This window comes from Cataglyphis hispanica, chromosome 23 (assembly GCF_021464435.1).
Source record: "Cataglyphis hispanica isolate Lineage 1 chromosome 23, ULB_Chis1_1.0, whole genome shotgun sequence".
NCBI classification, from domain to species: Eukaryota; Metazoa; Arthropoda; class Insecta; order Hymenoptera; family Formicidae; genus Cataglyphis; species Cataglyphis hispanica.
In genome coordinates this window covers 2,308,869-2,335,490 of record NC_065976.1, presented here as the reverse complement: position 1 = coordinate 2,335,490, position 26,622 = coordinate 2,308,869, and the positions used below count along the sequence as shown (strand labels likewise).

The window sequence follows — 26,622 nt, the reverse complement described above, 5'->3', positions numbered from 1 at the left end:
GTAATAAATGTCAATCAAAAAATGAATATTTATATATAGTTTTCTGTTTTATGAAAGATAAAAAATAACCTTTGATAGATATTAAAATCATTATTTACTCCCTCTGTACGCTATATTTAAGACATATAATGACTTTAAGCTATTATGTACAATTGGTAATTGAAATTTCTTTATCTCGGTTATACTATCAAATGGTAAATCGAAGTTTGTACATAGTAACAAGAGAGAGAAAGAGAGGGAGAGAGAAAATCGAGTAAGTTAAAACGCGCCGCATCCAAATATTGCAATGCGATAATCGTCGATATCAGTGCTAAATGTCGCGATAAATCATCTGTCAAAATGCAGCTGCGATTTCAATTCATTTCAATTAACGCGCAATTCCATATTCTATGATTTGCATTACACGCCCCACGCATTTATTACACTTAATTGTCATTTTTATCACATCCCCATCCACTCTTATTCGTAGGTGTGCAAGAATGCGTGTAGCAAGAAACCACTTATCGGAAAAGATTTTTTCCTTTTTTTTTCAATTCAGATTACCGCTTGTAATGTATGACGCAAAGTGTGGCGAGTGACCGCGAAATTTTGCGAAGGATTCAAAAGATTCGTAATTTTGATCGTGCGTCTCACCTCTCACGCAGATTCCCAGATTGCATTAGCATTGTTGGCACGCTGGGGTAGAACGTCATCGTATGGTGTGTGTGCATGATCTCGTATTCGTTCAGGTTATGTTGCATTGTGTTTATCGCTTGTCAAATATACGATATAAAGAGAGCAACAAATAGACGACAATGTGACCTTTGGCCAATTTTGCGCGCAAACTATCTCCATTGTTAAAGTGTTGCACTGCAAACTGCAGTCGCGTCATATCGCTATGATTTCTTTTCTTTACAACGTGATGACGACGACGACCTGCTAAGTCCCATGATTCTAATAATGATAAAATGATAGATTGATAGAACGTTCGCAATTAAAATTCGTCATGGCGAGCGCGAGAAACGAGGTAAATTCTCTGATTATATTGTATAGCTTTTCTCCTTGTCACCGTCTTCAACGAGAGGAATGAATATAACCTTTTCTTATGACTAACATGTATCTGTCAATAAGTAGTAATAACAATATGGAATTTCTGTAACACATAATTTACAATTTTTGACAGAATAGCATAATATTATATTTTTTCTTACAAATTACTTAAAATATTGCTTAAAATGTCATTATTTTAAAATAATTGTGATTATATATTTTTATTTTTATAGGATATAATTATTTTAGAGGCAGAGACCATTTTTCTATTAATGAAGAAAGGTTTTCCTATCTCTCGCAATGTAAGAGCTCAATGGCTACTGGAACATTTGGATTCTGTGATAAGCATACAGTGTCCAAGTATAAAAAATAAAGAGATTCCAGAACTAGAAATAATATCAGTGCTGCCAAAAGATAAGCCTGCTTCTTGGTCTATAGATACTAGCCACCAGTTTCTCTATAAAGTTGTTTCAACAACTTCTATTATATTTCTGGCGCACAAATACAGAATAGTTTTTAGTTTAGATTTAAGCCCGTCGCTTGCTACTGTTGTAAGTAAAATAAAATTAATTATTTTGTTATAATATAATTTTAATATAATAGCAATTATAGAATTAAAATAAAATAAAACTTTTTTTTTGTTTTTAGGACATACAAAATGGAGAGATTGTTATTGATGAGGTATGCTTGGCAACAAAGCGGTGTCTTGAGGGTATAACTAAACCAGTAAGTATTTTTTTTTTGTTAAATTGCAAATTGTATATATAAAAAATTCCTAATTTTTATTTATGTTTATAGTTTACAATACCAGGCAGCAAGCGTATTATGCAACCTGAGATTTATGTGACTGTGATAGCTCATACACCATTCTTCACAACTCCAGCACAACAGGTATTAGTACAAGGATGGTTGATTACTGCAGATAATGTGAATATTCTCACACAATATATAGAGAAACAGTTGTACTTGTTAGAGGAGAGAGTGGCAACTGTTACGTCTATAGCTAATCAACAGTTGGAAAATTTAAGAGCCGAGAGTGAGCGTTTGGTAGGAAGACTTTTTGAAGAAAGTAGCAATTGTTTAAACAAAAATAATTGTAATATCTCCATAGTCTCACCAGAAGCCAGTTTTGTAAATATGCTGAGATATGGAATGCTGGCTCTAACGCTCTTACCCGAGCACAGCTGTGCACGTGAGTTTGTAATTTATGTGTAATTATACAATGAATTTTACACAAATTGCATGTGTTATATAATATGCAATATAATAATACATTGAAGAATAAGGAATACAGAAAGAAAAATTTTCAGACATGATAATAGTCACAGACGGTATCATCGGAATCAAGAACGCACAAACATTAGATTCTATTATACAGCAGTTACGCGCGACGACGGTCGCGTGTAGCTTTTTATGCGTAGGTAGTACATATGATCCACATTGCGCGGATGGTTTAGTGCCATATCAAGATCTGTTATATTTCATCGCCGCGGCTACGCTCGGTAGCTATATACCCTTCACTTCAAACATTGTACGTAAACTTTAATCTCTATACTTCTGCATCTCTGTTAACTCGTAGTTGCAATGCATTGTTTTTATCTATGATCAGGTACCTACACATGCAACAGATATGAATTTTTATCATAAACATTTTCTATGCTGGCAATTATATCGAGATATATTTGGTAATGATACATCAGATACATCAGATCGTCACGCTTGCTGGCGAACCAAAAATAATTGTTTTCATGGGCATAAAACTGGCCAGCTCTTGAGAAAAAAACAAATCGATGACAAAGTTACTTGTACCTTAAGCAGTTTGTTGTGCTGTCGTCTAAGAGAAGGATACTTGATAAAGAAGGCCAATATACGAGATGATATTCTTGAAATAAATTTCGTGCTGCTATGGAAGACCAATGTTTTCTTGGAATATTTAATAACATGTCCTTGGTCTACAAAATCATTGTCTCTATCTAATGTGATACAATATACCATTACCATAGAAGGTAAGCTAAAGACAATATTAACATGTCGAATTACATAACTATATATCTATATGGTAATCTGAATTATAAAACTGATCTTTTATTACAGCACCATATGAATTTTTACATGATATTACATGCCTATCGAAAAAGCCATTGGACTCGCATTATCGTCAAAGTGTCATTTCGCGTTTTTGGACGGCGTTAACATCATTAACCGAAAGTGACAATATGTTAGCACACTTTAGTTGGTTTCCAGGATCTGGATGGACTTGGTATAGTGTACCAGATACTATCAGAAGTGGGATGCCAGTGTTTTACTTATCGTCTTATCCATCACCAAGTACAGTACAACTTAGGTATATTTATTTTTTTAGTGTATATATATATAATAGAAATTTATGTGACTATGACAAATGTTCAAAATAAAAAATTACATCTGTGTATCATTATTTTAGTGACGCTGGCTGCCCACAATTTGGACAGATATGGCAACCGGTCGTCTCTTTAGATCCGCTTCAATGGGCGCGTTGGATGCACACTCAGAGGATCACGTTGATCTTAGCTTATGATAGACCTTTGCCAAGACATCTTCACCAAGCGAACCAAAGTGGTCGTTTTCAATGTGTGCAAAGTCGACAAGCCGCGGCCGTGCTATATGCTATGCTGAAGAACTGGGCGACTTTTGTATTAGTCGAGAATCATACGTATGTTCAATTCATATATAGAGAGACAGAAAAACCGCCAGTGTCATTTTCATTGATTCGCATCAATTGCAAAGCGCTCTGTGTGGTGCTTAATATAGCGTTTGCTGGCGGCACCGAGGGTGTTGTCCGCCACAATGTAGTTGTAGATCTTGTAGACAGATTGTCTAAACTCACATTGCCGAATAGACCGACGGAGCAACGTGAAATTCCGTGTTGCACGATAATACATAAATCGCTTGAAAGAATTCTCGTAAGATACGAGCGTATACCGAGCAATTTGAGTATGGTAGTGTTTCCCGATGGGACTCAACCGACCTGCACTAGGACTGCGCTGGGACTGCTGGGAAGTAGTTTAACAATCACCTTGTCTAGATATTTATATCACAATCGATGGTTGTGGCATGTAAAGCGCCCGTTTGTTCAGACTATTCCGGGAATTACTTTGCCCAGATTAAATATCACTGCGATTGCAAGAATACTCTCTACAATTACAAAGTAAATACATCTAGAAAATATTACTGGAATTAAATAAAGGATAGTGTGAAATATATCTGTATCTATTTACAGAATACGCCTTGGTGAAGGCTTTAATTTCGCGTATTCGGCAGCTGGTATCACAAACATGGTGTTGGAGGTACAGATGCAGGGCTTTAAAAACGACGAGAACTTTTATCCGTGTATTATTCAGTATGTTTTGTTTCCGCCTCACGTTGTGCCGAATGCGGCATTAGAGCGCGATAGTGGCACCGAAGATGACACGGAAGAAGGTAAGAGTGTTTATTACAGTCAAATAAATGTTTGTATAATTTGATTATCAATTTACTTGTACGATAAATGTATATTTTATTAGGTATCGGTGAAGCGGAAGTGTGGACGGAAGATTCTGAAGGTTACAACGATTTTCAGATTGTTACAGAGGTTTGGGTTGAGCCTCAATATGGCTATGTACAGATGCCTACACAGTCGACTGCCATATATATGCATCCTTTGCAATATCATCAATTACCCGATGCAGTGAGTACAGTATTTATATTACAACTACTGAAAATTTTGTTTTTATTCATGTATGTTGGCATATTTTCATGTATTCATATTCGCCTCAAAATATATACAGAAAAGTGTAATAATTGTTTAGTTATCATATTATTTATTAATGTCTTTTTGAACATAAATATTAGAGGAAAATGTGTAAAATTTTTTTTATTAATTTATTTGATACTTGATATTTATTTGATATACAAATTAAATTATCGGACATTATACTTTTTTGTGTTTAGCCTTTTTTAATAAAAAAAACTTAGTCTATTATAAAACATTCACAATCTTGCTTAAATCGATAAGACACGGTTAATTCCGTCATGTTTCGAACACGTCTTGAGAGTGATAAGATATCTTTATTCGATATTTCTGCGATACGTGTTTTATGAAGCAGTAGAAATATTAAAAATTGCTAATCATGGATGTTTATATGTTATCCATTATATGTTATCTCTGCAATCGTAAATAATATTCTGAGAAAATTCTGTGATTAATATTATTTGTTCTTATATATTGCTTTATAGTAAAAATGTAATAATCCTCTGTGACACTTATTTAAATTCAATATGATGTTTGGGTACATATAAGACTGATTAATATATAGTTCCGGCAATGTAGTATATCTTGATTTTTCATCATAAGTTTTTGAAACGGGCAACCATTTTAAAGCATTACTTTTATCCTTCTTATCTCCAGCTAACTTGATAATGCTGTGTGTGGTAACACAAAAATTATATTTTAACGTACGGTTGTCTAAAGTGCTTTATTTTGCTAGGTGCTGAATCTATCTGACAGTAAATATCGCTCGGCGATAGTAAATTATTTAATTTATTTTATTTTTTAACTTAATTGGTCACACTTTATATGTATTTGGCTTCTATGTATTATATACATATACTATACTGACGCCCATTCGCATTCTTTTGAAAATACACTCTTCCTTAATCTTCCTATCTTTTGGAACATTAGAAGCGTTTACACAAGGGAAACTTTATTTGCTTAGCAATATGTTAGGTTGAATAATCTACTGGTTTCACAATACATGTCAAGAATGCTAGATGAATGCTATATAGCTAAAATGCCTCTCGAATAATGTAGAACATAGAATAGTGCAATTTTTGTAGCCACTATAGTAAATAAAAGAGAGAAAGAATAGATTGAACTAATATTGTATTATTAAAGTCTCAAATGTAGCGTAATATTGGGATAATTCGCGTAAATATTCCAAATGTCTTAACTTCATAGCATATAATGTAGCTTTATCTTCAATCTTATCTTTCTTCCAATTCTGATAGAGATGGTTATAAAATGCGTATAATGCACTGTCATTTGATGATGAAGAACGATATGGATAAAAATACTTACACTTTCTATCATCGCAATATTTGACTGCAATTTTTTTCATGACTTAGATTTAACATTTTATATGTATCATATAATTTTCTACAGAGTTCTAATTATCAAGTCTAATTATTTATATTTTAAAACTTTAAAAATAAAAATAAAAGTTTTTCTTTTTGCGTACACGTTTTATATTATTAATTTATATAATTTATATTCTAATTTTATATAATCACTACAATAGACAGGAAATTATTCTACAGATGTACTCAACGAAATTTGTATCAGATTTTTAGAATACAAACATAATTGTAATATAAATTCACACTAGATAACTTATCTGATTCACATTCGATACCTGGAGAGCGTTGCTAATCGGAAGATCAAACTTCAAGGTACATCAATTCTGATACGTTCTAAATTATATTTTATTTCGCGAAAAAAAAAACATTTTTAATCGATTAGCAATTTTTTAATTTTATTCCTGTTTGAAAAAAATTTTTATAAGAGGCATATATAATTTTTACTTAATATACTGATGAAACTTCTGAAATATAAATACATGGTTTATTTCATCAATATAAAATTCATTGACTTTTCAAAATGTGTACACTTTAACATTATAATTGAATAGTATGGAAATTAAATGCAAACACTTTTTTTATATGAATTAAATTTACATGTGAAGACGTTGGGCATATGTCATCTCTGTATTTCTAAGAGTTCAGATTTTTTTCGACAAATTCGAAAGTGATGTCTGATACTCGAAAAAAACTCACTCTCATAGAATGTAGTTTTCCTTTATCTTTTTCCTTCGAAACTAGAAAGAAAGCTACACGGAAGAATAGTGTTGTTGTCAGAAGTCAGTTATCATCGCATCACGTATATGCAAATCTGCAAATATTTATCTATGTGCGTTATGCAAGACACATTGACATTCTCCGTTATTATTTTTTCTATCTTTCTAATTTACATCTCTCTTCCACTAAAAGGATAATCACCTTTTCCATTGAAAGAATAATAAAATTCGAGTATGAAAATCTATTTATGTATCTTCTTATGTCATGTTTGAATTTTTACATGCATCTCTCAGGATCAGTAAACGGATGAGGCGGAATGCATAGAGTCTTCTTATAATTAGTCTTCAGACTTAAAAAAACTTTCTCATTTTCGACGATATATCTTGCGTTTCCGGCTTGAAAAAAACGAGAACGGTGTCTCATATATCGTTATCGTTATCGGGGTGGGGCTTCGATATCGATGAGGGTCCTCGGAATGAGGTTTTCCTATCAGTCGCCTCAGGTATATATAGGGCCCAATACTCGCCCTGCGCTCACTAGTGATCGGATTATCTTTTTCGCATAATTTTACATCGTACCATAAATGTGTCCGGTTACTTCCATATCTGTAAATTTCTAAGTCTCTTATCTAAGCCGAATCCCTGGTGACGATTCTTTATCGCATTTCGCACGCAGATTGGAAGTGGTTTCCGTCGTGCAACTAAGTCGTAACATGGCATAGCTTTTGTGCGACATATCGTCTTTTATATAAACCATTGTCCTATTTCAGTGAGAAGCATTTTATTCTTTCATCAAGAAGATAAATCGCTGATACAAATCTCCGCCGGTGCGTTTACGAAAAGACTTAAAATCTTTGTGTCTCGTTATCATCAGGTGACTCCGCTCAAGATTAAAGCTGGAGAACAATATGGTCGACCATCATCTTTGATGCAGACATGCGATACGCATTGTCTGAATTCTTCCTTTTTCTTTGGATTCTCGTATCCGTGTGATTCTCAGTTGGAAGTGAGGATCTAGGCAGTGAGCTAGGCCGTAAGCTCTTGATAACTTGCCAGATCTAACTCTTCCAGCTCAGAGTCATACGGCTTCACATCATCATAGACCACAGTGTTATTCCCAGATTCTTCGAGAATCTTTTGCATCGAATCGTTCATCCCGAGGCGCGTTGGTGGTGAACAGCGGGTATCACGGTTCAAGTGGAGAAGTGGTCTCTACGCTTTGTATGAAAGTGAGATTCAACTCCTCCAACTTATTCCTGATCCCCCGTAATCATCGAAATTTGACTGTGCGATCGATCATTTGCTCTTTGTCGATGTATAACTATTTACTTATCTACGCAAACATGATGTGATTATCCGTTGATCACTGAGCGAAATGCTCGAAGAGATAGACTGTAATTACGAACTGTTCTTTTTTGTATAATATCATAATACTTAAGCTGTGCTTAATAAATGCTCAATAAATTTAATTTAAGACCAATGCATACACAATAATGATTTTTATTTCATATTTCAAATTTGTATTGTATCTTAAGTTGTCCGTAAAACTATGATGTCACCACACTATTGTTATATTCTACTTAATATATAAATATATATATATATAAATATAAATATATATTTATTGTAATATGTATGTAAAACAGAATATTATAAACAATTAACAGAATTTTTTCAGAATATTTATATATATGTGTCTTTCGCTTTTATATTTTACTTTCATGTAATATTAAAATTATTTTAGTTTTTGTAAATCCCACATGTGTCATATATTTATTATCATGTATTTATTACATTCTGTCCTTTTGATTAGATTGCCCGAGTAGATGAGGAATGTATTAACGCTTTATTGACCTTAGAATACTTGAGCCTCTTGTGCCAAGTAACACCAGCGGAAAAAGATACTGATATCGTATTTGGACAAGCTCACCAAGGAGTTAGATATCACAGCGTTATGGGCATTTCTACGGATCGTATTTCGGAATATCCGAATCCGACTGAGCCTTTGGACGCAAGGCCGATCATCGATGAGAGGATACATCCAATGTACTTTGCATTCGACACTCTGAGCATTTTATCAAAATGTCAGCAGGCAGAACTCTTGTTTTCGATGTTCGCTGATGGTTAGGCTGACTTTAAAACATTATCAATGAATAGAAAACAGGAAAAAAAAATAATCAATTTTATTTGCTAGATTCGGTACATATCGACGAGGATAGGGATAGTGCAAATAGAATTCTCATGGGAAATTTTTTGGAACATATGAAACAGTTGCATAATAAAGAGCTATTGTTCACGTCGGCGGAATCACAGAGATTCACCAAAATGCTTCTTAGTAGACCTCGCGAAAATAATTTACCATTACCTTTTTTCATGCAAGGAGGTACAATATTTGATTCTTCAATCATAACGCCAATAAATATTTCGCATTCTTTCACATTTGTGTGAGAAAACATATTTTATAAATTTTAAATTTTATGTCAAGAGAATTTTTTTTATATAACTTTTATCATTTTAGAAAAAAACTATAAAGATGATGCATCGGATATTTATCCGAGATGGAAGTGTTTCGTTAAGGGTATTAGCACGACGCATGTTATTATCACGATATTACCGGCAACTGAGAAAGACGTTCGTTTGATAACATATACAGGTGACAATGTCACAAGTAATAATTCCGAAAAGAATTGCAATTCTGATATTTTTGATCTCGATATAAATGAAAAGATATCGTCTCCAACATCGTATGCAAAAGAGACAAATTTACCCGACTTCTTGACATTAGAACGCAGAGAGTCAAAAAGTTTTAATCAACAATTTATCACTATGAAAGCTAACGAAGAACATAATTTTGATAATGTCGACAATGAGACGAGTCTTATTATACCTGTATACGTGTACGATTGTTCGCTAGCATTATTAATCGATGCGCTAGTCGGCCAATTGCAAATGCCTCAGAATAAAGATATCTATCAAGATCATACTTTTAAAATTGGCGAGCAAATTTGTGAAGATTTTATTAGTCTTAAATCAGAAAGCAATACGAAGCCTTCATCCCCTGAACCAAAGAGCGAGGATTCTGACAATATTTCTAGTGGTGGGCAAGAATTTAGACAATTTTTTAGATGTAGTATGGATAATTTAAAAAAGAATAATGAAATCTTTTAAAAAATAGTTATCGGCATTTTTATAATAAAAGTTATCAATATTAATAATGAAATGTTTCTAATTAAACTAACTTTTTATTTTTTTATGCTAGATCAACGAAGTTTGATGGAGCATTGCAAATTATTAAGCTTAGCACATTGTCATTGTTATGTGGTTGCGGTTTACAAATCACTAGCATTACAACAATCATTGAGCTATGAAGATATGGAGTCTGCTGTAGCGCAGTGCGAAGAAAATCTAATTGAAATCAATATTACAAATTATCTGCGATCAGTGTGCAGACATTTAAGCATGTTACCGGAAGACAGTCTACTCGATCAATTAAAGATCTCTGCGTGTAATGACGTTAAACCATTACATAGTTTGATTAAAAATAAATTTAAAAGGATTATGGCAGTTGCATTTAGACCCGTACCTGCGCATCCGGAATTTTATTACTGTTTACCGTCGTGGATGTCAGAAAAATTGGTTTGTTTTTTTATATTTCTCCATACTTACAATATTGAAAACTCGCAGTATTTTGTTACTTTACGAAAATTGAATTTTCAGGAAGTAGCGTCGCAAAGGACAGATAGTGATGATGATTTAGATGAATTCACATGTCATTCTGAAATGCCTGCTCCAAAGACAGATAATTCTTCTAATCAAGGTAATAATTACAAATGAATTTCATTAAGACGGAAACTTTTATTACATCGTAGAACATGAAATATATGTACATATGTTACTGTTTTTAATGTGCAGTAAGTCAGGCTGTCAATATTACATGGCCGGCCACGAATCTTCATAATGAGAAACTTTCTCATTGTAACTCCAAAGATTCGCTTACAAGCGATTTCGAAGAAGAAAATACGTGGAATACAAAGGATCAGCCGCTCTTTCTACATCTAAGCTGTTCAATTCGTTTCCGCTCCGAGCTTTGCAGTATACCTGTTAAACTGATGCCTACTTGTTTTACCGAGATTATTCAAAGAATAAATGACGGCAAGGAGAGGAATCTCGCAGACTTAAGTCCAAACGATCTGAAAACTACTTTGGACATCATTTGCTTGAACCTCCCGAAAGAGGTGTTGGAGGTATCGTTGGAACGTTATCCCGCATTGAGAACGACATCTTATTGCAGCGGTTCACCGGTTGATAGCATGCCAAGCGGTAGCAGTCCGGATGGAAACGCAAAAACTGAATCGATGCAGGAGAGAATGCCTCAGCCGCCTCAGCATCATGCAGTAATTGCCTTAAAGGATGAGATCGAATGGCTGCTGCGAGACGAGACCGCGACGGCACTTTTGGATCATCCATTGCCGAGCGCAGACACATTAAGATTCATAGCGCAACATGTGTCGGATTCTATTGGAAAATCCAGTTGTTTGATGGATAAAGTACCTTTACACTTTGTCTTTTCATCAGAAAGCAGCGCGCCCAAATTTTTGAAAGAATTAAAAAGTCTTGTGCTTGATAAATATTGTATTTATCAAGAAGCTGATTTATTTTATTTCATCAAGAAACCGGAAACAATAGTACTTGATACAGAAGCAGATACATTACATGTAAACATAGAAGAACCGGAAGTAAAAGAAGGTAAATAATTATTTATAGACAGACAGCTCATTCAATAATTATAATGTGAAGTACATATATATTTTCTTGATTTTATATATTTTCTTGATTATATATATAGAAATTATATAAATTATTTTAAAACATGTCTATATAAAATTTTATTTTTCGATTATTATTTATTATAAATCTTATATTTACTTATATAATATAGACGAAAGCGTTGAAAATATGGAGCAAGAAGAAATGTCAACAATAATTCAAATAAATGGCCAAGATTCTGGAGATCCACCAGGTTATTATTCCGAGATCTCGAGTATAGCTGAAGGAAAACACGGTACGGATGATGGGTACGAGGGTGACAGTAGCAATTCTGATGACGATTATCAATGGCTGATAGAACTTGATAAACGCAGAGATCGTTTGCCCAATTTCTGGTTAATTTTAAGCGTCGAAAGTAGTCATGTTAATGTCTATTTTCACTGCAGGTTAGTAAATTAATAAAAATTTAAAAATTTGTTTTTTTTATTCGTTGTAGCAACAACTATGTGCTATAAATGTGTAAAAGAAGAGAAAAAAAACTTATAAGAAATTACAATTTTCTACAGATTTTTGGAACTTTCCTCGCCAGAAGTGGACTGTTATTTGCAAATACAAAAAATGTTACTCGCTCAAATTAAAGCTATATGTCGACGAGTAAATCAGTATTTACTTTTACAAAATCTTCACGATACTCGCATATGTGATCCGCTATTGGAGCCAGAATCAACTGAAGATTATAATATCTGGAGAGGAGAAAGCAGCGGTGAATCTGGAAATCTTTTCCAAAATCATATTTCTTTGACTTCTTCGAACGTTACACCAGGCATGTTCAGATGCCCCGTCATTTGGGAAGAACCTTTTAATTTACATCCCCGCTTAAAGACTGGACCTGGAAGATCTGGATTATCGAGAGGGATTAAAGCTCTACATGGTGTATTAAACAGGCTCTCTGTTAATAATCGAAACAACATGTTTGTATATCAAGAAAATAATGAGAATGTATTTTATCTGCGACTACACGAGCAAACAAATGATGGAAAACCTTTACAGAATAAATTGTCCGAGAGCGATGAAAAGTTGGTCGTCTCGCGTAGTAACAGTGTTGCATCCTTATCGCAAGCTAAAGGTATCGGCAGTCTAACGAACGATCATGTGATATCGAACGATACTCGACCTAGGGTTCGTTCATTTGGCGAGAAAGAGTCCGATATCTTGAACAGATCCGGTGATTCGATCATTCTGATGGTACATGGAATATCGGAAGCTGGTCCGGAAGTCAAACGGGACTTGGTGCAAGTATTGCAAAATCGTCTCGATGATGCGGTATTAGAAGTGCTGTCCGTAATGTTGGCGCGCAATCCGATGTGTAAATTGACACCAGCGGACGTGCACTTTATACAAAAACCATACAAATCTCCGGAAAGTATAGTTCAACTGTCAGTGCAACCGCATTGTTTACCATATATAAATGCTTTAGGATATTATCTGAGACAAAATATACTACAGTTTTTATATATGCCGAAATATACAGATCCTGGCACACACTATCACTTTCAGGACTATTCTTCGCTAGATGGTATTAGAAGAAGAGTATCCGAATCTGATATTTTTTTGTATAATCAAAGTCAATCAAGTGGAAGTAAAGGTATAGCCTGCATCGCGTTAGCTATCACCGATGCAGGCAAAGAAGAATCCATAGTGGATGATGATTACAAATCAAACTTTCCTAAATTATTCAGAGTCGAAAATTTCGAAAATATTGTATCGACTATCGTTTACGATCATAAAAGTGAGTTTAAACCAAATGCAGAAGCATTGATCGAATTCCGAATTTGGAAACAAGGTAGAGTCAATCTGGAATCCTTAATTCTGAAATTGTCGTCTGCTGTGAAACATGGCACTTGGGACTTGGTCACAGAATATAATTTGCTAGCTACACCATTGATGGAACCAATAGTTGCCAGTTCTTCATCGGTGATTACAGAAACTGCAATGGAAACTAAAGATGCACAAACGCCTTTAAAAACGCCAAAGTCACAGAAAAATGTTGATAATTTGACGATTAATCAATACGAGCTCGGCGAAGAAGGAAAGTTGAATGAGATCTATCATACTACATTAGCGCAATGGTTTCAGTTTGCACTAGAAATGGGTGTTCCTGCTGTCAAGAAACATGAAATAATTATTCATCACAGACATGCGATTCCTGTGATTGTGAGAGAATTACAGAATCTTATACGTTGTCAAGATCCAGACACATCTAGTAAAATTTTCGTTTTGCAAGATCGACAACCATTCCTGAATCAATACGTTTTGCATAAAGCATCTAGATGGTTTGAAGATATTCGGAATAACTCAGCTCAATCGACAGCAGAAAATACGAACCAAAAGGATACGAATTCACCCATCTATGTGCCGCATGAATTTAATAAAGACGAACAAACAACTTATATTAAATGTATTTTAGTTGCAAGAAATTTTCATCAATGGAAGGCATCTTTGAGTAAAGAAATAGATCCAGAACTGCTTGCTCCTAAAGGTCAGTCAAGTTTAACAATTTTTAATTTAAATATTATTATATCAATACTAATTCCTTCATATCGTATGTTACAGATCAAAAACAATTGCAAAAATTTAATCCCTTAATATCCGAATCGAATTTTGTGCCTAGACAAAGAATATTGCTAGCTAAAATATCAAGTGATAATGTTAGTGTACTTATTATAAAACAATTATGAAATGGTTATAAGATTAATCGAGCTATATTTTTTCAGATAATTATTTATATGTACAATTGGTCTAAGGAGAAATCGGAAAAGTTAATAAAACAAACAACGAATTTAGGTACGTGGCTTTCTTCTAGATCGAGTTTATTCACCAACATAATTATGCAAAAGTTGGGTATATTTCATCACAAACTCATCCGGGAACCACAGCAGAGAGAGCACAGTTCTCAATATTATCAAATCAACGATATGGAAAATCTTGCGAAATTTCCAAGTCAGTCGAATATCGATAATAAAGATTGGACGCGATCAAGCAACCGAACGCAATCGACGAAGAATAACGCATTTTCCTGGATGCAAGTGGTCGGACAAGCGATGCGCGATGCGAAACCAAACGCTCCTCATCCTTATAACACAACGGACGCAATCGTTAAAGCTGCTTATGATTTACAGGATTTGCGACATCGGGAAAAGAAGATCAAAGGTAACGCTATATATTGAATTTGTGTCTACAAAATAATCAAACATTAACATAATCGATATATCTCTCTTACAGAGGATCTGGAAAAATTGTACGCAATGTGGCAGAGTCGCACGCCCAACATATCACTGAACGCTTTGAATACGTTTACGCAACATTCTCGTCTGATACATTTTTGCCATACGCCTCTCCTCTTTTTACCAGCCTGGCGCTTGGAGTCCGCTGCCACGAGAGATCATTCATTGACACCGTCACAAGCATCGTCTAGTTTCAGTGTGAACGGCAATGTGTTACATCAACAATCGCTGCAAGCTACGCAGTCGAGACAAGAACCGACGAACACGATTATGATAAAGTGGCATCAAGAACTTTGTAAATCAATGTTGTCCGAGTATAAACAGTACCTGCAGATTTTGGGCTTCAATCCGATCCAAGTGGAGTCGCCGCATAAAACGTTTGTTCAAATTTAGCGTTGCTGAATTTTAATTTAACAAATATGTATTTCTCATTGTTAAATATCATCTTTTACAGAGACGAAGAGCGTGCACAGCAGCAATCTTATTACCTAAAAAAGTCGATGTTAGGCGGTATTTTATTGTTCGAAATCCACTTGTCACAACCATTTTTTATCGTCAAATTGCACATCATCGAATGCAATCGTTTGCAAACGAAGACGAGTAGCGGTATGGTGAACCAGGTAAGAAAAGTTTTAATTATATTTAATTATATAAAGCATTTAAATGAGGAATATACTTTTTACAGTTTGTACTGAGCTTCGTGGATGTTTGCGACAAGATTCAAATCAACATGCATTTGCATTCGTTTACATATGACTTTCATTTGCGATGTATTCATTCTTATATTGCTGGAACTGGATTGTGGTCCTTGCAACAAGGTTATCATCTTACTCATTTTATGGATGACTTTATCAAATATTATAGTAAAGCTCCAAATTACGCCAGGAACTTAATATATAGCGGTAAGCTCTTTGAAGGCATCATCGTGATTTTAGTTTATTTGATAACACATCATAGTGAGGCTTAACATTATATTTATTATATTTCAGACGTAATAACGATACACAATATAGCGATACCAGCACGTACGTTATATTCGTATTTACTTTCACATGAGAAAGAGTACAGTATGCGCGTATTCGTAATGTCCGACGAGCTCCAAGAATCTCACGACAATGAATATGTCTTAATTAAACTGCAAAGCACTCCACTAGTTAGTTATTGCGACGCTCATGATACCAGATACACTGATGACTTTGATGTAGCGTTGATTGTGTCACGTGTGGAACAATCGCCACAACTGGAAAGAACTGAAATTACTTTGAAATATTATTTAATGTTGACGAGCAAGAGGGAATTGTATCCAAAAAGAGAGGTGGAGAACAATAAGTTAGGTAAATTTAGGACTGTATATAGTGTGGGTAAGTCCACAACCGGATCGTATACAGAGAACCCGATGGTGGAGTCTAGTCCGGTATTGCAGATACAGAGACCGTTCACAAAAGACAATTGCAGAACAGAAACATGCAGCGATCAGCAGGAGAGAACAGTTCTCGATTCAAATAGCATGACTATTAAAGATAGTGATGTTAAAATAACGAGTTATAATATTCACAATAATCTGGCGCCCACGCCTCCACCAGTCCCGAATTCTCCCTTAGCACAAAACTCCAATGTCAATTCATCATCGTCATCGTCGCCGCATTTAGTGCAAATTCGTCAGGAATCGGTTAACTATCTCGGTTATTATTCGTCGCACGAACAGCTGATGCAACAGATGATCATGTCACAGGCGTATGCTGCTCGTCAACATATAACAAACATGGTGGAGCGCGGAGCATTGCAATGTCGAACGCATTTACTTTGGGACAAACTTTTGGAAAATAAGTCCTCGATGACATATACTGAGTTCAGCGAACTTTGTTCATTGGCTCATATAGAATCTTTGCCGAATCTCGATCCTAGGCTTGGTCCGCTCGTTAATCAACCCGTCTCTTGGTATCAAGCATTATCAAAAGTGTTACAAAATAAATATCAGGAGCATCACAAGCAGTTTATCACGTCTGATGGAAACATTACTCATCATCTTATACTACATCCGACTCTTCTTCAAGCATTTATGATGTTGACTATTGATTTACATACATCGAGAGGAGTAAGCATTGCTATACAATGTATATGAACTTTATACAAACAAGATAAAATTTTATTACGAGAAAAATCGATAAATTAATTTGATGTTTATTTCAGGATTTGTGCGCCGTTTACCGGAAATCCACAGAAATCAATATACCGATGAACATGGAAGAAGTCTATGCTCTAGTCGAAGGTTTTGTAAATGCTTGTTGTTTCCACTTGTGGATGGGCCTTTGCAGCCAGTGATAAGACATTCCGGTCGTACAATGCGACGAAAACACGCATTGCCTCTAAAATTTTTCATGTACTTATACAAAAATGAGAATGGGCAGTGTGTATTATTTACTGATTTAGCAAATTAGCTTCTAAATCGGCATATTAATTATTAAAATTATGGATTATTACACGACGTTGTAAATATGAAATATATATTTTCATGTTACATACATTAATTCTCATGTAGTTAATCTTGATAATAATTTATTCGATAATACATAAAATTAAGCTATCTTAAAAGGAGACTAATAATTATAAACGCAGCATTATCAATTAAGTCTATTCTCAGGAAATTCAAAAGTTAGTATAATTAAGGACTCTGTGCAATAACAAAAGAATGCAATTGTTTTTTTATAAGAAATACAACATTCACTTTATTCTGTGATTCCTAATCAATAATTCCCTAACAATTTCGTAAGGAGATCAGTAACTACATAATAACGGTGCCTGTGTTTCGCCAATATTGTCCCGTTCGATGTGTTTATAAAATAATGTCTGTTCAACTGGAAACTTTATTTCGTTTAGATCTCAAGAGAAAAAAAATTACACTTGTTTAACATCACATTTCGAATGATTAATATTAAAATGATATTTAATGATCATTACTATTAAGAATTAGTCATAATTATTAATACTAATAGTGTACAACCATACATTTTTCAAGGGAAGGATAGCGTTCATATTGTTGTTGAAATCTTTTAGTTAGGCTCAATATCTCTCTCATTCACTTGCGCTCTCTTATTTCGTCACTTTCTCTTTCATTCACGCAGGCATTCGTCCACTTATACTTTTGCTGCTTTTTTCTGGTAAAGAACCAGGCTACCGTTACCACCGTATCTCTATTCAAACTATCGAACTGATTAAAACATATCGCTGACTTCAAAGAGTGCAGTATATTACATTTTTTTCATCCTATATTATTTCTTATTGTAAACTAATGTACGTAACTATTACAGTTATGTGTGAATCTTATCTTTATCTTATCCTTATCATAAAACTGAACTAATTTCTCCTTATCATTCCTTGTTGGGAATTATCGTTAAGCTCAGCATCTTCCTCCAAGATCCTCTCAACAAAATAAACCCTAGCTTCGGGTATCATTGACAATTATTCTCACGTAATTACATCATAATCAATAATTATATACGTATATACATATTCTTGTATCTATATGTATATATCAAGTAAAATGAGTTTTCCTTTAGATCTTGAATGAAGACCAAGCGTGTCACCAGAATGTCATCGCAATTAGACGATGCATAATCGCATGAACGCATAATTATACAAGAGTGAGTTCTCATAACGAGTTTACTCTGAAAACAGGCAGGACAACACATGTACGATAAACTGCTACAATATACGATACAACAGCGTTCCAGCAAGCTTATGCAAATCCAAATCCTTCGCTGCATTCGTGAATCGCCTTAAGTAGATTCGTACGCAGTTTATCGTACGTCTCGTATACCGGCAAATCTAGTTGATTGAAACTGCAATTGGATAATATATTTTACTTGAGTAATATTGTGTCTTTTAGATTTAATTTTAGCTTATACATTTTTAGAAAAACGTGACAAAAAATATTCTCTTGTTATACTGACCAAGTATGGGCAGACGGAAGTCTGTCCGTTGACCTATCCTCTCTATGAATTTGGAACTTTTGTACGCCGTTCATGCCTTCTAACGCGGCGAAACCTTGCAGTGGCACTTTGGACGTACCGGTAACAAATTGCAAGAATTTTGCACGATCTGCTTGATCGAAACCTCGTAGAGCACGCCAGAACCATTGAATCTATTTTTGATGAAAGTGACGATATATACAATAACTCAATTTTTTTTAAGACAAAGTCGGACATAACATAGTAATAGAAAGGAACATTGAAATGTACCTGTAAAGACGTAGCTGTGTACTTGTGATATTCGGTGTTTGCTTTAAGGTCCTCGATATCTACATTAGGCAAACCGCTGATCAATAATTCAAGTTCTTGTTCATTAAATATAGAGATCAGTCGTTTAGGTATAATATCATAAAAGCCTTCTAAGAATGCGTTTAATCTGTGGGAGAAAGTTTAAAATATAAATATAAGTCTAATAGCTATTAAATAAAAATATATTGAAGCATACAGTATCTATATACAATAAACTCAATTTTGGAGTTTTATATCCACTTACTGTTTACGAATTGCTCCAGTCATTTTCATTTGACACACGAGCCTGATATACTCGAGTTTGGTCTCTTCTGTAACAACTATATTACGTCCATTTGGTATTAAATCTCGTACATCATTGACACCGAATTCGTTCACCTAAAAACAATGCACGTAATTAAATATGTGATAAAAATATCATAGTGCTAAAAATTAAATAATTAGTTGTTTACCTCTGTAGAGAATGTTAACTCGTATCCTAAGTCGGAAATGTTATGCTCCGTGAGATAAACGAGTCCTTTGTAAAAACTATAATCCTCGCTTTCCATATCTGTGTGCTTTACGAGTATGCCAAGTATATGCTTGTAAAAACTACGCGTAAAGTAGCACTCTAACAATTTGTTATCATAAATAGCCTTAGCTGCAAAAATAATGTAAATAAGAACATTAGAAATGTCTTTTCATTAATCTGATAAAAATTCAATCATAAGGACTTACCAATTACTCGACCTACAAATTTATAGTAACACAAATGATTCGGATTACAATGCGAAGATGAATTTATCATGTATGTAACTCGATCGCCAGGACTGACTGTAAATAGAGCGTACATCGGATTAAATATTTCCCTCGAAATAATGACGTACCACTCTCTCAGCAAACCTCCAGCGTCTTGTCCTTCTTCACCTTTTATTAAAGAATTAAAATATGTATATTATTCGAAAAAAGAGTTTGTTCGAGAAAAATTTGTTTATGTTTTTCAGAATAAACATTAAAAAATTTTTACCTTCGAAGACAATGTAAAAGCGATTCTTCCATTCATCGGCATTTCTTCGATGAAGTTCCCTGAACGAATCTTCGAAAACGTGACTTCTACGAACGTGGACAGCTAATTCTTCCCTACGTATACCCTCGTCCATTCGTTCCAATTCTGTCCTGAAATAACGCCTCTTCACATCAAAATCTAACACTCTCGTATGGTCCACCAATACGGAAAACGGCCCATCCGCCAAATGTGTAGTTGTTTGTCGTAGAATTTGATTTAATACAGTCCTATGCGTTTCTGCATAAGAATAAGATAGATATTATATTAAATGGAATTTATGGCATTACAGTTGGATGAGATTTTATTCATTAGAATCCAGACGAGATCTAACGTAAATTGATTGTTCATGCCAAGCATAAGATAATGATAAACTTTGCTTCAATTGCAATTTTCGTCTCTCCTTATTGTTTAGCGCTAAGAATGAATAACCATTCGGTATCGTGTTAGTTCCCGTTCGGACTCTATTCGTCAAAAATTAATACATACCGGCAAATTTGAGGAACTTTAATTGATCTGGTGGCAATGTTTTTTGTGTAGATTGTGTAGAAGCTGGAGTTATATCCCAGGAAGTATTAGCGGGAGCTTCCGATTGAGAAGTACCTTCATTATCCGAGAATATCGGAGAAACTGGTGCCAAATCTGGTACAACTTCTCGATTCTCGCTAGTCGTATTAAGACGACTGTCACGATCTCGAGACGTACTCGACGAAGAGTGCACCAAGAAAAATGCTTCTACCGCAGGCTACAATATTTCAAATATATATATATATATATATATATATATATATATATATATATATATATATATATATATATACACACCACAAATAACAATAACTAACAATGATTTACGATATGATTAGACAACAAAATTTAAAAAAAGGAGAGAAACGAGAAATAGATATTTTTACCTGTAAGACAAGGACGGCATGATGATCGGGAGTATACTCTAATTCGAGCAAGCAAGCGCTAAGGGTTTCCCACAAATTATCTAATACTAAACTCTCACTCAATAATGGAAGTGCAGGTTTCTCTTCGTCTAAAGAAAAAACGTATTAATATTACACAAGTATTAATGTATTACGATAACAATAACGATATTTAATAAGTTTAATATATTATACCATTGCGAGAAGAGGACGTCTTTAAATTATCAAGATTCGAAGAATTTGCTTGCGTTGTATCCATAGGAACATCGGTATCCGCATTATCAGCGGCTATTAAAAAAATAAAATTCAGTCAAAATTTTTAATATAAGTGATAAATTCAAAATATTATATACATGCTATATGAAGCAAAAATAGAAAAATACCTGTTTCTAATACATTACTTGTGCTTGCGTTCAGGACTGTGTCTGGTGTTTGATTAACTTAAAAAAAAAAAAAAAAAATTTCAATTTACAAATATCATAAATGTAGCACATAACTTAAATATGTAATATACATATAAAATTTTACTAATTCATCGCAAGTTATAACAATGTCATAAATATATTATACCTGTCTTCTTGGTGTTTGCTAAACGTACAGCTTCTCTTATTTGCACGATAACTTTAAGTATTCTCAAGAAGAATGCCTGACTAGATGTTTTACTGACAAGAGCAGCCATTGATGGTAATTGAAGATCACTTCCAGCTTTAACCTTGCTTGGTGCAGTGACAACTACATTTTCATTAGTAAATCTGAAAAAGAAAGTTTTTCATAAACAATTGTTTTATTCCTTAAAGAAAAATAAAGCATATAAACTTTTAACACGCTTTTCTATTTAATTGCAAACAACATGTCGCATGTTACAAAAATGTTTTACCTGTCTAATAAAATTCCTCGCCCGTTTCCTCCACTCGTTGATGGCTGATCTTCTAAAGAATTTCTTCGACTCAATTCACGATTCAGTACCTTAAGTTCCATCATTAAATCATTGATATGTTCGCACACCATATTTGCCAATTCCATCGCACCTTCCAGAAGTAATTTTAATATCTGATGAACACACAAAAGAGAATTGATACTGTTATCTCATTATAACGCCTTTTATATCTACATGATATAGAGATATGTACATACCAGTTGCCTGGTAGGGTCAGGACAATGAGACAGATTAAGTAATAGCGCAGTCGCATCCTCAAGTCCATCCTCGGAACAGCTCTTACTGGTCAGCACCTGTACGGCGAGCTTGAGATGTCCTTCTGGCGCAGCAACGCTTTGATCCTTCCCAACTTCCGTCTTCTTGTTTTTTCTATCGGCGCCTGCATCTTGCCGCCGATAGGAATTAACTTCCGTTAAGCCGATGGAGATCAAGGACAGAAGTCGCAACAGCTTATCTGTCAATTGACTACTTCGCTTGATTACGGACCAGTTGAGCATCGAGATGAGTTGACCGAATGCGGAAGCTTCAAATGTCGTTGTGCCATGTTCCGGCTCGCTTCCCAGGTTTGTATTCGAATGAGTTCTCGCGACCGACTTTCCTTTCTTGGACGCGCACGAATCCAATTTTAGAAGCAAATCCCAAAAATCTGGAAGATCACTCCTTCCTATCTTGGATGCTGATTTATTCTTCGCACCACCTTCCTCCTTGCTGCCGCTTATATCCTTTTCTTTACTGTTATCCTTATCATCTAATTCCTTAGATTTGATTGGCACAAAATATCCGGGAAAACTCTTAGCTAATGATATCAACAATTCTAAAGTATGCCTGAAATTCGTAACAAAAGATCGTAAACAAAGATGTTTTTTATAAAAAATGTAATAAAAAAAGAGATTGCGTTTTGTAATCTTTTCTTATTTAGATTCACTAACCTGCAAACAGTGGGTGCTGCCTGCGGATGAATCGCAATAATGTTTCCTTGCCTTTCAGATTTCTTACCAGCATGGCGTATTATATGAAATACATTAGCTCTGCAACCAAGTGCAGCATCAATACTAATATTTAGCCATGATTGTGTGTTGTTTCTTTGGTCAAACATCTTTGGAGAACTGAAATATGATTTATAAGGTAATATTATAAGGTATTATTATTATTATTATTATTATAACCACCAAGTATATTATGTTATTTTTAAAATTAATTTTCTAAAGTAATAAATCTTACCATAAATCCATGGGTGAATTTAATAATCCTTTCCTTTTAAATTTTAAGCCAAAATCTGCCATAATATCCTTATTTTCATCGTTACTTCTTTCCATAATGCTCAGTAATGCCTTCACTATCCATTCCCTTGTACTGCCGTGATAACAAAGATTTCTAATTACTCTGTGCAACCTTAAAGTGTTAATTTTTGGCTCATCGACAAATAATAACACTAGCAGACACGCCATCGATTCATGATCAAGCAATTGTCGTCCTCTTAGACGTAAGCCAGCTCCTTGATGCGCCATGTTTGTATCACCGCGAGGATTCCAGGTATTCCACTGAGTTCTCTGTGGTACTGCATGAATTGCATATCGTGTACCGCCACCACGAGCTATTAACAATAAATGTTTTAAAGTTTTTATATATAACACAACTTTCTAATTACAAATGTTTATATTTTCCCGTAACAAGTTCTCTTTATTCCTGTTATAATACTAATATACTTGTGCATAATTTAATATATTATATATAATAATATATACATAAAGAAACTTACCTCTTCCAGAATTTCTCAATATGCTTGAGAGAGCTGTATTGCTTTGACTAACATGATTGAGAAATCTTTCCTGCATCATGTGTCGGTTACGCGCTTCCCATTCTCTTCTTAGATTTTGAGCTTCTTGAGCTAAATCTGGCGGAAGAACAGATATTTGGGACTCTTCCATGTCAGTCAAAATCTACAGAAACAAACCACATCAACTTTAAAAGTAATAAAACATCATTGTGAGATTAAAAGTAAGTAAAACAAATTTTCGTAAATATATATACTAACAGCTTGTCGAAGAGAGGGCTGCAGATTTTGGAAGAAAGCAGCAGCATCCACTGGATCTTCCGGATTCGCCGAAGCAGCAGCGTGTCGTTGCTGTTCCATGCGTTGCTGTGCCAAGACTTCTTCCTGTATTGCTGGTGGTAAAGCCGCCAGGAATTCAGGATTTACTTCAACTGGTCCGCTGAGTTCCTCGACTACGGAAGTTTGCGCGCGTTGCCTCATGCGTTGAAGTCTGTCAACGTATTGTTTAATTATTATTCTTATATATTACTACCGTGAATAATATATAAACTTCGAATAATAAGATCGTCAATTAACCTGAGTTGTTCGGCGATAACTTCATCGCGCATATCCTCGGGCAAAGCTGCTAAGAATGACGGATCAACACCGTCCGGCAATTGCTGCTCTTGATTATTAGATTGTTGCTGTTGCGCCTGCTGTTGTGATGATTGTTGCGATGATTGTTCTGAAGTGCCTGCCACGGTAGTGTTTTCGGAGGACGTTGTCGAAGACGTAGGATCTTGATTAACAACATTGGCACTGCAATGATATATTCATGTTAATATTTTTATAATCTTTGCGCATACACGCGCAACACTTACTTTCGTTCGACACGCCGTAAATCAATGTCACTGGTTCGACATTGACCGTCGTCCGTCAAGAGCCTACGAATCCAATCTGCTGAATCACTACTTTCCCTTGACAAATCTTCACTGACCTCTTGACCGAAATCTACCACTATTGGTGCAGCGGAAATACGATTAGACGCTGATTCGGCGACATTTACAGTTTCTGTATTACTTCGGCCGGGCTGCCCTGTTGGCGTAAGATGTGTGGGTGCGTCATTAGACACATGTAAGTCTAATGACAAAAAAGTATTAGTGTAAAAAATTTGAATAATTTAATGGTAAGAGGCCTGAGTAAAAGATCCCTGGTTCAATTCATGGGGTTCTATCAGTCACGCCGAATATTTCTCTCGCTCACTTTATGTTTAATAGGCGATTTTATATTTCTCTATCATATCTAATAATAAATATTTTATGTAAATGCAAATTATATTTAATATATTTATCAGAAGAATGTAAATAAATTTTAAATAGTTTTATAGTTGATAATATATCGTAAAAAAACTATAATGCTAAAACAAAATAACAAAAAAGAGAGAGAGAGAGAAATAGAGATGTACTCTTTATAAAATTTGTATATTACTTAATCTAATAGTCGCTTCAGATGTACACGGTCCCAGCACAGAATCGACAATACTTTCCGCCAATTCCAATGTGGGATTTCGATTTGCCGTGCGTGGATCTCTACTGTCGGATGTCGATTGCTCCTCTGGTGGTGGTGGAGGCGGTCGCTCGTCATCCTCTTGAACTGTTATTTCCATTTCACCTGTTACATCTAGTATGTAAAAAATACATACAAACATGCATAATAGAAAATATTTATCACAAATAAATATAAAAAAAAATTTTTTTTATTGCAAAGATGTACCGATTATGTCTTCCTCCGGTGTGCGCTCCTGCCTTGTAGTTTCCACAGCAGTCTCTTCACCAGCCACAAGTGGTGTGGCATCAATTCTTTGTGAAACGGATGATCTTTGCTCATCTATGTGCGTTAAATTAGACGATCCAGCTAAAATAATATATAAATTATAAAACAAACAGAATACATTAATACTTTAATATTATAATTATAGAAAATATATATGTATATGTGAGCGAGCGCGCATAAACAATACAAACACATACATGCAAAGTGTATACATATTTTAATTTATGTATTTCTAAATGCATATACTTACATTCCGCATTATTCAAACGCTCCTTTTCTTCTTTATTGTCCTTGTCGTTTTCCTTTTCGGATCCATGCTGTTTTTTACGTTTCTCTTTACGTTCGGCAAGCTCGGCGTTTCTATGCTTTTCCAATCCAGGTATAAGTTTATGGACAACACCTTTTCGAATAAAAGTATATTAAGATTTAAATTGTATAATATATAATATACATATCACATAAATTTCTTCATTCTTACCAACACAACAGTCTGGCTGAGAATCTCCATCCAATTGTTTGCTCTCTTCGATCCACCAATGCAATGCAGTTGGTATATTATTCAAAGTTGCTGCAAGGCTTGGTCCAAAGAGATATCCAGATTGATCCTAATAAAATATCAAAAATTATCAACATTTCTTGGCTTAAATTTAGTTGCATTTGTATATTTTATAGTCATATACATACGACATAATCAATCTGCTCTTCCTCTTGATTAGTGAATATTCCCAATCCATTATCCATTACAACAACACGTGTATCCCTAAAACTTGACGCTAAAACTTGACTGGCGGATAAAGGAAGGGTTTGTGCAGCAGGGCCTAAAAGTCTGTATCATATATTAAATACAATTAAATATATATACTATTTATCTTAATATAATTTTTGAAATATAAAAATG

General features: G+C 34.5%; 2 protein-coding genes across 10 annotated transcripts in view; one reads left to right on the top strand and one right to left on the bottom strand.

Moving 5' to 3' along the window:
- Positions 1-653: 653 nt before the first annotated feature.
- Positions 654-17,679, top strand: LOC126857899 (KICSTOR complex protein SZT2-like). 2 transcript variants are annotated; one of them, XM_050607783.1, is made up of 25 exons: positions 654-1,006; positions 1,279-1,580; positions 1,678-1,755; positions 1,828-2,221; positions 2,340-2,560; positions 2,639-3,035; positions 3,124-3,373; positions 3,473-4,216; positions 4,289-4,488; positions 4,572-4,735; positions 8,713-9,022; positions 9,094-9,282; positions 9,418-9,996; positions 10,159-10,535; positions 10,617-10,716; positions 10,812-11,645; positions 11,839-12,112; positions 12,233-14,205; positions 14,280-14,374; positions 14,441-14,876; positions 14,949-15,327; positions 15,405-15,570; positions 15,636-15,852; positions 15,940-17,045; positions 17,141-17,679. In XM_050607783.1, exons 2-25 carry the CDS (start codon positions 1,302-1,304, stop codon positions 17,270-17,272), a joined length of 9,894 nt encoding a protein of 3,297 aa, XP_050463740.1. In that variant the 5' UTR covers positions 654-1,006; positions 1,279-1,301; the 3' UTR covers positions 17,273-17,679. The 2 variants fall into 2 exon arrangements, with proteins under 2 accessions (XP_050463740.1, XP_050463739.1); XM_050607782.1 differs by having other exon boundaries at positions 1,263-1,580.
- Positions 17,438-26,622, bottom strand: part of LOC126857898 (E3 ubiquitin-protein ligase HUWE1) — a 23,065-nt gene continuing 13,880 nt past the window's right edge. For 5 of the 8 annotated variants that reach the window (XM_050607775.1, XM_050607774.1, XM_050607776.1 and 2 more), the window contains exons 20-44: positions 26,409-26,550; positions 26,203-26,329; positions 25,975-26,124; positions 25,665-25,805; positions 25,380-25,571; positions 24,773-25,031; positions 24,489-24,710; positions 24,174-24,402; positions 23,898-24,078; positions 23,360-23,732; positions 23,068-23,244; positions 22,336-22,963; positions 22,079-22,251; positions 21,772-21,953; positions 21,585-21,641; positions 21,397-21,489; positions 21,184-21,311; positions 20,759-21,014; positions 20,234-20,509; positions 19,945-20,133; positions 19,680-19,867; positions 19,472-19,605; positions 19,189-19,354; positions 18,901-19,091; positions 17,438-18,789 (exon numbers count right to left, since the gene is read on the bottom strand). In XM_050607775.1, coding sequence (XP_050463732.1) covers positions 18,687-18,789; positions 18,901-19,091; positions 19,189-19,354; positions 19,472-19,605; positions 19,680-19,867; positions 19,945-20,133; positions 20,234-20,509; positions 20,759-21,014; positions 21,184-21,311; positions 21,397-21,489; positions 21,585-21,641; positions 21,772-21,953; positions 22,079-22,251; positions 22,336-22,963; positions 23,068-23,244; positions 23,360-23,732; positions 23,898-24,078; positions 24,174-24,402; positions 24,489-24,710; positions 24,773-25,031; positions 25,380-25,571; positions 25,665-25,805; positions 25,975-26,124; positions 26,203-26,329; positions 26,409-26,550 — 4,957 coding nt within the window. In that variant the 3' untranslated portion in view covers positions 17,438-18,686. The remainder of the gene's footprint in view (positions 18,790-18,900; positions 19,092-19,188; positions 19,355-19,471; positions 19,606-19,679; positions 19,868-19,944; positions 20,134-20,233; positions 20,510-20,758; positions 21,015-21,183; positions 21,312-21,396; positions 21,490-21,584; positions 21,642-21,771; positions 21,954-22,078; positions 22,252-22,335; positions 22,964-23,067; positions 23,245-23,359; positions 23,733-23,897; positions 24,079-24,173; positions 24,403-24,488; positions 24,711-24,772; positions 25,032-25,379; positions 25,572-25,664; positions 25,806-25,974; positions 26,125-26,202; positions 26,330-26,408; positions 26,551-26,622) is intronic. The other 3 variants (XM_050607780.1, XM_050607777.1, XM_050607781.1) reach the window with 3 other exon arrangements.

Bases quoted from the DNA above. Each gene is read 5' to 3' on its own strand.
- LOC126857899 (XM_050607782.1), top strand. From the start codon at position 986: ATGGCGAGCGCGAGAAACGAG. The intron at 4,736-8,712 runs GTGAGTACAGTA...CCTTTTGATTAG, and splicing joins ATCATCAATTACCCGATGCA to ATTGCCCGAGTAGATGAGGA. The intron at 10,717-10,811 runs GTAATAATTACA...TTTAATGTGCAG, and splicing joins AGATAATTCTTCTAATCAAG to TAAGTCAGGCTGTCAATATT.